General features: G+C 35.0%; 1 protein-coding gene across 6 annotated transcripts in view; it reads right to left on the bottom strand.

Annotated features, from left to right (window-relative positions):
* SWT1 (SWT1 RNA endoribonuclease homolog) overlaps window positions 1-15,249 on the bottom strand; it is an 89,347-nt gene that overhangs the window by 12,449 nt on the left and 61,649 nt on the right. For 5 of the 6 annotated variants that reach the window (XM_024751131.1, XM_024751132.1, XM_024751130.1 and 2 more), the window contains 2 exons: window positions 4,278-4,344; window positions 234-298 (listed from right to left, as the gene is read on the bottom strand). In XM_024751131.1, the coding sequence (XP_024606899.1) occupies window positions 234-298; window positions 4,278-4,344 (132 nt within the window). Of the gene's footprint in view, window positions 1-233; window positions 299-4,277; window positions 4,345-15,249 lie in introns of those variants that run through there. The other variant, XR_003003931.1, reaches the window with a different exon arrangement.

The following is a 15,249-nucleotide window of genomic DNA, read 5'->3' as shown; positions in this document are numbered from 1 at the left end:
TTGATGCCCCAAAGCTTGAGAACCACTTTCAAACTTAAACTTGCTATGTGCATAAATACATACACATACAACTCTTATGTATGTATGTATGAGATATTTCATATTTAGAAAGGTTAAAAAAATGTCATAGTTTAGTGAAGACGTAAAAAGAACCCTTCAGCACCACCACCAAGTGGTGCTATACATGGTAAAAGAGTGTTACACTGATATATCTACACACAGATATGACTTACCGATACTCAGCCTGTGAAACACAATCATAAAGTTCCTGGGCAGTAAATCTGACATTTTTATTTACCTGAAAAGAACAAAGATATAGCTATTTAAAATGCATATTAAGTCAAATGAGTGGTGAGAGCACAAATAGAATGGCCCATATTCTGAGGAAGCAGAATGTCAAGTTTCTAGTTTTTGCATAAAAAGGACTAAATCATAACAATTAGAAGATCAGTGACCATAATACTAACACTGAACTATGTGTAAAAATATTAGTCCTATTGTTACAACTTAATCTGTTCACAGAACCAGAAGAAGTGAGATGGTCCTGGGGTTAGTGGCAATCTCAAAAAGCAGATGATCATTTTATACATCAAACGGACAGAAAAAAATGTGTAGTACATGAAACACTAAATTCTACCACTACTGGCTCTTATCAACAGATTCATGCATCAATTAGCCTAGCCCTAATGTATTTATTCAATATTTATTTTCTGGGAAAAGTAAATAAATTGTTAAAAAAAATTTTTAACAGCTGTACTTAAAAGACTAGAGTAGATCTGGGGTTCCATATGTAGACTACTGTAAGCACAATCAGCCAACTCTTATTTCATGAATAGAAATAATTCAAGCTGAAAGAAAAATATTCAACTCTAACAACATTTGAATACTATGATTGACACTTCTGAAAGTTATTACTGAATAACTTTCATTTAAACACTAAGGTTATAAACTGTGTGGAAAGATCTACCTGTTTAGGAAAAAGCCTGATTTATAGACATTTTCTGAAGAAATGTGTTTTTCAGACTACTGAGGTCTAAGTATTTAAACTAATATGTTTAAGTTTATAAATATTATAATTCAGAGACAATTTACAACACTATAAAAATATAAAAGTCCTTCATCATACAAGAACTTGTTGTGGCACACGTGGAGAACACACTGAAGGACTCCTGTATTTCTTGCGACTTACCACTGATTTAGACAGTATTGTACTTAAGTTGCAAGGAACAATCTGGAAATTTGTAGAAGGAAATTCTTTTTATCAGATTACTCAAGATATAACCCAGTCTCTAAGTTTTTAGAAATTCTGTATTAGTGAAGGGAAACTAAATGAGACCTGGCTATCTTCTATTCAATTTACTTTTAAAAATACTCAAGCTATTATTAGCCGTATGCAGTTTGTTTTTTTTTTTTCTTTTTGTGCTGTATGCAGGCCTCTCACTGTTGTGGCCTCTCCCATTGCGGAGCACAGGTTCTGGATGCACAGGCTCAGAGGCCATGGCTCACGGGCCTAGCCCGTGGCATGTGGGATCTTCCTGGACCGGGGCACGAACCCGTGTCCCCTGCATCGGCAGGCGGACTCTCAACCACTGCGCCACCAAGGAAGCCCCGTATGCAGTTTTTTGATGAGGAAAAATGCTCCTACCCAGATTTAATTAACACTACTTTAAAGATTTATATCATGAAAGTTTTCTATGGATTTTAGGGTTTTGCTTATTTGCAAAAGTTCTACGAGCTTCCTCAGTATTTTCATAAGGTCACCGTATTTGTATAGAAAATGTTCCATTCACTGAAGGTTAAAAACTCATAGTTTTTAAATATAACAGTTGAAATGTATATAATCCTAAATTTTCACTTAAAATTAGGATTATATATTTATATACAATTAATGTTATTTAATTATACATAATATTTACTATTATATTTAATGATTTATGAAATTGGTGTATAATTGATCATGATTAAGTACTTTATAATTTTTATTAAAATAATCTTCCAAAAATGTTCTAAAATATACATTTAGAGTTAACTTATCAACCAGCCCAATTCCTATTTCTTTACATGTTCTGCCCTGGTCTCAAGGGCCTTTGATATTTTCACTATTGCCCCAACATGCTAGGACCTATAATGTATCCAAACTTAGGCCAGCAAATTTCAACAATCAACACTGCAGATCTTTGATCAGAAGATGAATGGAATAATCTATTCTCTATCAACTGCTAAGAAAAATCAGCTGAAGAACTGATTTTGAACCTGATATAATATGAATACAAAATAGTTTTTGAAGCCATTAGTAGATTTTTAGCAAAAAGTATTTAGATTTATCTTTACTTTAAAAAACAATCATCTATGTACATTTAGACACTTATCCCAGAACGTGGCTGGAGTGTAAGTGTGATGTGGCTCCAGGTTACAGCAGATGACTTATAAAGTAGGCAGTTAATCTACTACTAATAAAGGAAAACTGAAACACAAATTCATGACATACATCACAGGTTCTAGCCTGAAATATACCATTTCATTCTATTCATTAATTCTGATACACGACATTTTAAATTACTCATATTGGGACATTTTAAATTATGCTATTAAATATCATTTAATAATTCCCAGAAAACAAAGAGCTAAAAGATGCCTCCCCATCAGTAAACGTTAGAGTTGTGATTGTAAATGGATTATGGAATTGGTGTCGTTAATTCTTAGCTGTACTATTTACAGTGAATGCCAAATATCAGAAATGACTATATTATTTTTAATTCTTAAAAAATCAAGATTAGAAGGCAAAGGTTAAGTATAAAAATAGCCAAACATCTTAAAAAATTTAAATGGTTGTATCACTGTTTATGATGTGAGACAAATATATCCAATGTAGTAACCGGTACTGGGGAGGAAGTTCTGCTAAGAGAAATACTTTCAAAATCTGGGACTCAGATCCACATATTCTTATAGATAGCAAGTTGGGTATTTTCTCCTAATGCTCTCAGCAACAGAAAGCACTAAATCCAAAGAAGACCTATATATCAGATTTTTCAAGGATATGTGATTTTAAAATTGTCCCCATTGTTTCCACAAATATATTTTTATTGAATTTGAAATTCAGAAAGTATAATGAAATAATTATTTCACTGAATCATCTCAAAAGAGATGATTTAAAAAGTACATGTAACTTTTAAAAAGTACATGTAAACAACCACTCTTTCCTTAAATAAAATAAGTAACACTTATTGAACACTTACTCTGTGCTTGGTACTGTTTGGAGCACTTTATATATATTAAGTTATTTAGTCTTTAAAGAATAGCTGTAATTTATCTACTTATGTTACTCCCATTTTATAGATGAGGCAACTGAGGCAAAGAGAATTAAATAACTCGTCTAAGATCATACAGTTAATAGGCGGCAGAACCAACATTTGAACATGAGTAGTTTGACTTCAGAGTCTGTGTTCTTAGTCACTAGGTTCTTAATGTAAGATGTGGCATAAAAAAGTTAAATAAAGAGCTAACCAGGAATAAAAGTGAAGAAATATATTTAAAGAAGTTTGACTCCATAAGAAAAGTGACACCTGAAAATATGTCCTATTCCTTTATTTAGAGTATTTTAAAAATTAAATACACACACACTTAAAAAGAAAGAATGTATGGGCACATGGGTAAAGAACTTTAGGCAAACAAAAACTGAAGATCAACAGAATACTTTCCTTGGATCAACAAGGATAAGAAAAGCATGCAGATTAATTTACAAAATACACTGGAGCCTCACCAGAACTTTAATTCCAGGGTCTATACTGCTGCTATGGAGGAAACTAAATTATAGCTTTCTTTTTCAGTAATCAGTAGTTCTCAACCGGAGGTGGTTCTTCCTCCCTAGGGGCCATCTGGGTATGTGAGTGGGGTGCGGTGGGAAGATATTTTTGCTCGTCACACTGACTGGGGGAGCTACTGGCATTTAGTATCTGAGGAGCAGAGATGTTAAAGCATCCTGCAACGTTCCACACAATGAAGAAATGACCTGTCCAAAATGCCAACAGTACCCCTGATGAGAAACAATTCTGTGTTGGATAAAGTGTACTATTATAGGTCTCTACTGTATGTTTTTACTTAGAGAATGAAAAAAAGAAAAAAACTGACTGGCACTGGCAAACTTCTGTGGCATTCAAGAATTTAAAGCAAATATCAATTAAATAGCATTTGATTACATTTTAGAACACCTATGTTTGTTTATATTAAAGCTTGATTATAATGGAAATATGATAAACATTTAAAACTATTTCTCCTACCTCATACTTGATTAGGAAGTTATAGAGGGTCTCAACATCTTGATAATTACTATTGGGTGCCAAAATCCTAAAAAATAAAATAAAAACAAAGGAGGAAGAATGAATGATTTAAGAAAAGACAATACCTTGAACTTTTCTCCCAGCACATATTCATACTGTGAGAGATACCTTATTGTATAACAAGCTTATTAAAATGCTTACAATCTTTTGGGGGCTTTATTTATCAATTACAGTTATAAAACCATGAGCTTACTTCAACAAATATCGATTATCAATTGATATCAAATTATTAAAAGATTTTTGTTTACTTATATTAATATTTACATCATCAGTTAATCAACACCATTAGCATTCTAACATGAAATTATAGTTCACATTTTGAGTTACAATGATACAGATTTTTCAAAAGGTAGGTAGAAATGTGAAGTACCTTTTCACTCCTTATCTTTTAAGCTGCAGATAAAGCTTAAAGATTTTCCACAAAAATGTGCAACCAATCCAAGTGGACAACTGATATAAACTATCAAACACATAAAAAAAATCCTAATAAAGATTTTGTGACTAAATTCAAATAATACTGTTTGAACTAACATCGTAGCAGTTGATGAAAAAGCATTAGTAATCAGACTATGTCAGTTGTTAGAAGTAACACTGACTCATAAAAATAACATAAAAACAGGGCTTCCCTGGTGGCGCAGTAGTTGAGAGTCCACCTGACAATGCAGGGGACACGGGTTCGTGCCCCAGTCCGGGAAGATCCCACATGCTGCGGAGCGGCTGGGCCCGTGAGCCATGGCTGCTGAGCCTGCGCGTCCGGAGCCTGTGCTCCGCACCGGGAGAGGCCACAACAGTGAGAGGCCCGGCCCGAGTACCGCGAAAAAAAAAAAAAAAAGTAACATAAAAACATAAAATGGAAACAAGAAATAAAAAGAAGGAAATGGAAGACCATGTTTCTCCCTCTAGCGGTAAAGTATTAATTCTCATTTTCTTATACTAAGTATTTTTTTAATTCTTTCAAGATGAATTTTTTTTCTTTTGAAAAAAGGGAAAAGAAAAGGAAAGCAGTCCTTTCATTATGGTAAAGTGGTTAAGAGCAATGTCTGCCTGGGTTCTGTGTTCTTGAGTGAGTTCTGTGCGACTTATTTTCCTTATCTGCTAAATGAGGATGGTGACAGTCTTTACTTCATAGGATTATAGTGACAATTAAACAAGTTACTGTAAAGTCTTTATAACAGTGTCTGATATACAGCAAGTACTATATATATGTATATATAAAATAGTAACAATAACAACTATTACCATCTAATGCCTAATAGTTTCAAGCCACAGAATAAGTTCATGATGATTTAACTTATGAGAAATCAATCCACCCCAATTAATTCTTAAATTCCAAGTGCCTTTTAATTACAACAGTGTCTCTAGGTTCTCACATCCTTGCCAATGCTTGATGCTGTCAGACATTAGAGTTAATTGATCTCAATAAACTTAATTAGATCTTTAAACAAGTTGGCCCTCATCAGACTTGTGGGAGAGCTTTTATAAATAATTTCTCAGGATATAGTCAAATTTTTAAATGGGTCATACTCTTTTGGAGGAGACACATACAGAATATCTTTAAGAACAAACAAATATCTGCCTATGGGTCTTCCCTGGAGGTCCAGTGGTTAAGACTCTGTGCTCCCAATGCAAGGGGCACAGGTTTGATCCCTGGTTGGGGAGCTGAGATCCTGCATGCTTCACGGTGCAGCCAAAAAAAAATCTGCCTAAAAATGTTTTATAGAAAAAATTATTCTCCCAACAAGTAATTTTAAGACACAATCTCAATACCGAAAAAAAGAAAGAAAAAACGAGGATAAATACATTGGAGAGAGTCCATAAATAATTTGTTTTCAAATATGAGAACAAAGCTATATAGATAAGCTAAACTAATCTTCTAGCTAGGAAAGCAATGGAAAAATAGTGTGTTCCAACTTTGTAACCTAGTGTAAACAAACTATAAGCAATGTAGAATAATTTACACCCATTCTTTTTTATAGCTTTGGAAATAATCCAAACTGTCCATAAAGAGGGTAAAAAAAATAGATAAAACAAGATGTTTTTTATAAGACAGCCTTATAAATTTCAAGCAAAGTATGCTCTTTGCCAGAGAATAAAGTTAACATTTCTCTGTACTGAAATACTTTGCAGAAAAACTAGTTTTAGGTAAAATAGTCATTTATCTATAGCAACAAGTCATAGGCATAGTACGAAATAAAGAAAACAATTACATCATCCTAGTTTTCCAATTAGCAAAAACTGAAAAAATTTTAAACTCCCAGCATGGTTTTATTTATTTATTTATTTTTTTTGCGGTACGCAGGCCTCTCACTGTTGTGGCCTCTCCCATTGCAGAGCACAGGGTCCGGACGCACAGGCCCAGCGGCCATGGCTCACGGGCCCAGCCGCTCCGCGGCATGTGGGATCTTCCCGGACCGGGGCACGAACCCCTGTCCCCTGCATCGGCAGGCGGACTCTCAACCACTGCGCCACCAGGGAAGCCCCTTACTGTTTATTTTTTAACAGTCTTACTATTCACTCATTTTAACAATTCAGTGATTTTTATAAATAAATTTACTGAGATGTACAATGATGTACATTGTACAAACTTAAATACTTGATTATTTGACAAAATTACCACAGAATTATATTCTAATGAAAAAAGGCTTATTGGGATGTCAGCATCATTCACAAATATATTACTATTATAATCAGAATAAAATTGTACATGTTATTTTTTAAAACAAGGATACACATTATAGGATTTGTTATAAAATTTGCTACTCTTAAAAATGTTTTGATTCACTGTACAGTAGAAACACAGCACTAGAAAACAACTATACCCCAATTAAAAAAATGTTTTGAGGTAAATTGAGCCCCAAAGAGAATAGACAATATTTATTAAAATACACTCAATTTAGGGTTGAATTTAGACTTCATTATGTCCAATGAAGTTTGAGTTTATGAGAATGGAATTTGGCCTGGTATAAACAAAAACTACCAACTTTTACTAACTAGAAGTACAGCTTGTTGAAAATACACAAAAAATGAAATGGAGAAAAATGGTTTATGGACTTTCATGCCTTAGTAACTCCCCACACAAAAATTCTTGAGAGGTCAGCCTTCTCTATAGCTTTCTCATTTCTTTTTAAAATACCAGCACAAAGACAAAAGACTGTTAGAATGAAAGTCCTAAAATTACCCTTCAATGGCAACTTTTAAAAAGAATAATAGAAAGAATTAGCCCTTAGAGAAAATGGCCATTTTTTAATTTATAAATATATCCACATCTGTTTTTCAAGAGAAATTCATAACAATCAATAAGTATATATCAAATGCATACTATTCTCTCAAATGTATATGATACTAAGAGCTATGGAATATAAAAGAAAAAAGACATGGTTGCCTATCTTCAAGTTGTTATAATCTTGAAATTTCACTTTAGAATTTTGGAATCAGAATTAGGAAATAGACTGAAGTAGGATTTAATCTGCTGCTCGCAGATTATTTACAAACCAAGTTGATCAAGTTACCTACTTTTCTGTACCCCAGCTCCTCCCCTGTGAAATGAGGAGAAAGTAGTATTTACTGAATAAGGTTATTATATGAAGTAAATAAAATAATGTATCTAAAATACCAAAATGTTTATTAGCACAATGCCTGGCACATGTCAATAAATATTAGGTGCTATGAAAACCAGTTTTCAGATGTAGAAACCAAGGCTCAAGGTTGTAAAAAACTTGCCCAAGATTACAGAGTGGTGGTAGGTACCTAAATCTCTATTGGTTTGACTCTGGAGTCCATGCTTTTTCCACTAATAAAAAAGGATAACCCGCACGCACATCTTCTTGCCTTAAATGATTTTATGAAATCAAATGAAATAAAGTTCTTTAAAATCTTTTAAGAATTTCATATGTAAGCAAAAACAACCTCGTTAATTTGCCTTGTATCAAATGCTTTTGGCAAACTATTCCGTGTATGTTCAAACACTAAATCTTTGTAGTTGTTATATCTTTTTCAAAACCACAAAGGAAGTCAGTAGCAGAACCAACAAGTCCTGACTCTTAACCACATAAGCACTTTGAGTTTTCTATTTATTTATGAGCAATTAACATTAAGTAAGCAACATGTTAATCTGAATTAAACAAATTTCATTTCCATCTTATCAATATTAGATAAATATCATGTATCTCATCAAGAAAAAAAGACTATGCTACTCAAAAATTTTAAAAAGAAACGAAAGTTAATCTGACTAAAATTAAAAAATCAAATAATGCATTAAAATGGACTAATTTTTAAATAAGGATTTTAAAAATTCAAATAAAACTTTTCTCCTATATAGGAGAAATAAAGCATCAGACTCAGGAGTGGGGAAATAAGTCTAGAATATTCAAGTTTAATATCTAATTCTAGAAATTCAAAAGAAGAGAGAGCATATTCTTGGATATTTATAAATCTTAACTTACAACCCACAGAACTGAATAAATTATGTTCCCTGCTGGCAAGGCAGTTTCACATTAATATAATATTTTAAATAGTTTTTCATGCTTGAAGAAAATTAAAAATAAGTTTAAGAACTAATTATATGACTTATTTTACTTAGCATACTGTCCTCAGGGTTCATCCATGTTGTAGCATATGTCAGAATTTCCTTCCTTTTTAAGGCTGAATAATATTCCATTGTTATCCATATACCGCATTTTGCTTATCTATTCATCTGCTGACAGACACGAGTTACTTTCATGTTTTACTTACTGTGAATAATGCTGCTATGAACATGTAAATATCTCTTTGACACCATAATTGCAGAACCAGCCCAAACTGGCCCTGTCCTGTATCTAACAAGATACTGAGTTGTTTTTCAGAGACAACAAAACAAAACCACAAGTCATGCAGCCGAAGCACACGCAGAAGAGAAAATTTTGACCTCAAATAACACCTGGAACCAAAGTTTCTCTCCTCCACAGAACCTAAGGACCAGGTGTGACCAGAACCCTTTCAGAAGTGACGGGTCCATTGTTCAGGAAGATCCAGTGCTGAAGCCCCTTTACCTAACCTTACCGTAAATGGCCAAGTTCCAAAGCCCTCCAATGGAAACCTGCCCCACCAGGGCTCAAACCAACCCTCTTCCTCTAACTCATGAAAGTTTGACCAAACCCCAGACTGGTGAGACAGATTTGAGAGCTGTGCTTCCTTGTTTCCTTGCCAGTCAACCTCACAATAAAGTCTTTCCTCTTCTCAAAAGCTGGTGTCATAGTACTGGCTTGTATGCGAATTGGGCAGCAAGCCCTTTGCACAGAAACAAGACTTTATTTTCAATTCTTTTGTGTATATACCTGGAGTAGTCAAAATTATAGATAGGCAGAATGGTGGCTACCAGGGGCTGGGGAGGAAGCGGAAATGAGGAGTTACTATTTAATGGGAATAGAGTTTCAGTTATACAAGATGAAAAGAGTTAAGGATATGGATGGCAGTGACAGTTGCACAACATTATAACTAATACCTTATGAATGTATTTAATACCCTATTAATACATTTTTAAGAACACCTAAAAATGGTAACAACAGTAAATTTATTTTACTACAGTAAAGAAGTTAGATTAAAAATACGTAATTAGGGCTTCCCTGGTGGCACAGTGGTTAAGAATCCGCCTGCCAAGGCAGGGGACACAGGTTTGAGCCCTGGTCCGGGAAAATCCCACATGCCGTGCAGCAGCTAAGGCCGTGCGCCACAACTACTGAGCCTGTGCTCTGGAGCCCACGAGCCACAACTACTGAAGCCTGTGTGCCTAGAGCCTGTGCTCCGCAACAAGAGAAGCCACCTCAATGTGAAGCCCGCGCGCCGCAACCAGAGAAAGCCCGCACGCAGCAACGAAGACCCAACGCAGCCAAAAATAAAATAAATGAAATAAATTTGTTTTAAAAAAATACATAATTACATGAGGTAAAAATGTTTGTTTACAACATTATTTTAAAAACTCATTGTACATTCTCCAAAGCTAAGAACTGACTCAGAGCTTAAATTTTACTATGAATCAATTATTACATCTTTATTGAGGACAATATTTATTCAGCATCTACCAAGTGCCAGGGATGGAACAAATGCTGTCTCCTTTAATTTCTGCAATTTAATAAAGCAATTATTATAAACTCCATTTTATAGATTAGGAAACAAATACAAAAAAGGTTAATTAACGTATCTAGGTGACAGAGATAGTAAGTGGATAGAACTAGGATTCAACTTTAGATCATTCTGACCCTAGAGTTCTGTCCTTTTTCTTCTTCTTCCTTTTTTTAAAAATAGTAGTTTGTATCTGTTACCCCCAAACTCCTAACTTATCCCTCTCCCACCCCTTTTCCCCTTTAATAACCATAAGTTTGTTTTTTATGTTTGTGAGTCTGTTTCTGTTTTGTAAATAAGTTCATTTGTATCATACTTTAGATTCCACATATAAGTGATATCATATGGTATTTGTCTTTCTCTGTCTGACTTACTTCACTTATTATGATAATCTCTAGCTCCATCCATGTTCCTCTTATTTTAATACAGTGACATGCAAACTGAATTTTGCTGCTGATGAATTTAAGTTGTATTACTGATAAACTGGGTGAAAATTTATCAAATTAACAATAGGATATACTCATCAGGAAAAAGGTATTGGATCTTAGAGTACATTTTTGAGGGTCCTTTATTACAAGTAAAATTAAAATCATATGCTTTCTATAGTTAATTTGGTGAAATCAGCTATGCAAGTGGAAGATATCCATCAGCCCCAGATTTTAAAAGAACACCATATGCAATTAAAAATGGTAAAAAGCAAAAAATAAAGTTAAACAACTTAAACAAAATAAATTATTTTATGTTCCTGTTTTCCCTTTAGAGCAAAGAATTTTGTAGATATAGGTATTAAATGTAGGAACTTTGGATTAGTTTGGATACAATTAATAATTAAAATTTGATCTATTCAGAACACTGGAGATTTTTTTTTAAAGTTGGTGGTAGGAACAAGGAGAGTTTATAGGTAATTTTAATGACTACATTTGAGATTTAATTATAAAAGCAAATTCTACAGAAAGAAAATATCATTTAGATTAAGGAAAAGATTATACGGCTTACATGTGTGCTACACATAAACATACATACAATTAGAACATACTGGCAAATACTACAGCTTTCTGTTAATTTTGCAGAAAGGTTAAAACACCATATATCCATACACTTTCCACTAATTCTCTTATATGGGTCACCAGCCTCTTCTGCCAATGTATTTTCTACATTGGCATTTAAGCATAATGATATAATGATTATGATCATGGTCTCTGGACTCAGTCTGCCTGAGTTCAAATCATAGTTCTACCACTTTCCAGCTGAGTGGCATCAGGTATATCACTTTACTTCTCTGCACCTATGTTTCTCATGTATAACATGGATAATAACAGTACTTATCTCCCAGGACTGTTAAGAGGATTAAATGAGTTAATATGTATAACATACTTGGAACAGTTCTTGGCTCAACAAAATGTTAGCTATTATTATTCTTCTACCTCTTATCTTAAAAAACACCCCCAATTATCACTGTAGCTTATCAATTGAGAACTAAATAAATATTTAGTTCAAACCGTTTGGGAACTTGTTATCTCCTTGTAAAGTCTGTCCAGCAGTGAACTTTTATGTGATCCATATGAACGGTGACAATCTTCTCTCTTTAGTCTTGGATGTTGATGTAAACATCAATAAGGGAATTCCAGAAAAATGAAAGGCAGAGAAGATGGCCAATATGTAACCAATAACATTTTCAATCCCTAATTATTGCAATTAAGGTAAAGGTGGAGCCAAACTCTAACAAAACATGATTATTATCAATACAGAACATAATCTATAAAATATGATCTGAACATGGAGAAACACAGGAACTATGCCCTACCCATTGGCTACCAACCAGATGAGAGCATACTGTTTCACATCACCAGGATCCAGGAGCACCCCTAGAAATAAAAGCTGTTACTATGATAATCAGCTACAGCCATATTACTGAACTTTGCTTAGCTGTGTTGGCCAAACACAGACAGAACATGCATATTCCTAGTCTCAGTTTTATCTTTATGTGACTTCATAGGAATTATGGGAACTGACATCAGTACTACAATTTATTCCCAGAAAGGTCATGGAAATGACCTTCTAAAATATTTAGAATCTCTGACTGACAAAAAGACATCTTGTGGTGATATCAAAAATCCATCTCACTAGGTTTAGTGTTCAATTAAAAGCCACCTTCAGAAAAATCTTAACTATGTTCACAAAGCAGCATATTCTTACCTTAGCTAATGAGTCTATATAATAAGGTACAATCCAAGCCTCTGTCACATCTTCTTCTGTGATACACTGGTCAAGTACTGGATGGATGGCTCTTCATTCATAACTAAAGAGACATTTTTTAGCAAAGGGATCTGGATTGGTCTAGTGAGGCTAGGTCAGAAGACCCTAGGATCCTATACCATTATTCAGGCAATTCTGAAAAATGCCAGTCATCATGTGTCCCAAGAGTTTTATCACAACACTCCCAGTTTCCTCAAATCCAGCACTTATTTTTGTTTTTGGGCCTTGGCTACTGTTATGGGCTGAACTGTGTTCCCCCAAAATTCATATGTCAAAGCCCTAATCCCCAGTACCTCAGAATGTGACCATATTTGGAGCTGCCTATAAAGAGGTGATTAAGTTAAAATGAGGCCATCAGGATGAGCCCTAATCCAACCTGACTGTCCTTATAAGAGGTGTCCTTATAAGAGGAACTCTGATACACAGAGACACCAGGGATGCATGTGCACAAAAGGATGTTTATACGAAGAGGCAGCAAGAGGGCAGCCATCTGCAAGCCAAGGAGAGAGGCCTCAGAGGAAGCTAACCCAGCCAGCACATTGATCTTGGACTTCAGCCTCCAGAACTGTGAGAAAGCAAATTTCAGTTGTTTATGCCACCCAAGTCTGTGGTATTTCCTTATGGCAGCCCTAGCAAATGAATACAACTGACATTCCTAAATACTGGGGGCTCAGCTTTTGAGGAGCCATGGACCTCAAGGTTAGAAGCAAGATGGACCACTTCCCATAACGTGAGACCGCTGTGGAATTCACTGAGTAGTTAGCTGCCAAATAACTACTTTGCTTTGCTTCATAGCATTATGCTTCTTGCTAAAAGATAACCTTACTACTCGAGACGGTGCTGCTGGAGGCCAGTTCCAGGCGTAGTACTAACAATGTACTCGAAGGGGCCAGAAGTATGAAAAACCAACTCATTTCTCTTCTACTTAGTGTTGAGGCCCCTATCGGGCTCAACGACGTCTTCACAATCTAGAGCTTCATAACCAGGTCTTCAGTGAGTCCTATGCCCACTATATGCCAGCTAAATCTGCATAATACTCAATCACAGTTCCTCCTAAAATTTTATGAATGTTATTTCCTAGCTGATTAATCACACCTCACTACCAGGTACCTACTATCTTTCCATTGTAACATGGCAAATAAGACCTCTCTAGATCACAAGGGGCAGAGCCAAGATATGAGCTCATAGTGAAAGAAACAGAAGACTGAGTTATCTTGTGCTCCCACCATTTAGTGCTGTAAGATCTCAATATATCCAGCTGGGGCTGAGACACAATTTTATTACTGCCTTATTAGAAACACACCTCACTATATATAGACATTGATAATAGATCAAAAACATTAGAGAAATGTTCTATTTAGAATAAACCTGAGGAAAAAAAAAATTGAACATAAAATACCTCTTTTGTAATACAAATACATTTAACTAATCAACACTGAAAGAGCTTTTAAAATGCATTAGACTTTTTATAAAAAGAAGGCAAACCAAATCAGGAGATACCACCTCACACCCATTAGGATGGTTATTTTTAAAAACACGGACAATAACAGGTACTGATAAGGATGTGGAGAAAATGGAAGCCTAGTGCACTGTTGGTGAGAATGTAAGATGGTACAACTGCTATGGAAAACAGTATGTGGTTCCTCAAAAAAATTAAAAAATAGAATTACCACATAATCCACCAGTTCAACTTCTGGGTATGTACCCAAAAGAACTGAAAGCAAGGACTCAAAGAGATATCGGTACATCTTTGTTCACAGCAGCGTTACTCATAATGGCCAAGGAGTAGAAGCAACCTAAGTGTCCACCAACAGATGAATGGATAAACAAAATGTGGCATATATGTGGAACATTACTGAGCTTTAAAAAGGAAATTCTGGCTACAACAGGCTATAACATGGATGAACTTTGAAAACATTGTATTAAGTGAAATAAGCCTGTCACAAAAGGACAAATGCCGTATGATTCCATTTATAAGAGGGCAAATCCTAGCAGAAAGGCCTTTTTGAGGAAACAGAAGACTTTAGAATTATTGCAGTGAAGGGGTCAAGAATAACTTCATGTACTGTTATTACAAAATCACTGTCTTTGCTGTAACTCTGATGTTTATTATAAATGGTTTTATCTTTTCATATATTATCTAAGAAACATTTACACTGACTTGACTGTTTTCTCAAGGAAATCTGGAACACAGTCTCTTCCCCTGGCCTCATGACCTCCCGCAGTTTCACAACATCCTTCTGCCACCCCCGCTCGGCCTACTGATGTTTAACGTCTGACCCCACACTCTCATGAAACTGCCACCAACATATTCACCAACGACTTCTATGTTGCTCAATCTAACAGCCTTTTTTTTTTTTTGGCCTCAGTAGTAACAAGACACTGTTAAAGATTCCTTCTTTTTTGGAACTCCTTCCTTCCTTGATTTTTTTTTTTAACTTGGCCGAACCACGAGACTGGCAGGATCTTAGTTCCCCGACCGGGGATGGAACCCAGGCCCCAGCAGGGGAAGTGCCAAGTCCTAACCACTGGACCGCCAGGGAATTTCCAGATATTTGTG

This window comes from Neophocaena asiaeorientalis, unplaced genomic scaffold (assembly GCF_003031525.2).
Source record: "Neophocaena asiaeorientalis asiaeorientalis breed wild unplaced genomic scaffold, Neophocaena_asiaeorientalis_V1.1 scaffold67, whole genome shotgun sequence".
NCBI lineage: Eukaryota > Metazoa > Chordata > Mammalia > Artiodactyla > Phocoenidae > Neophocaena > Neophocaena asiaeorientalis.
Note: the sequence above shows the minus strand (reverse complement) of the source record. Positions and strands in the feature narration are given on the sequence as shown.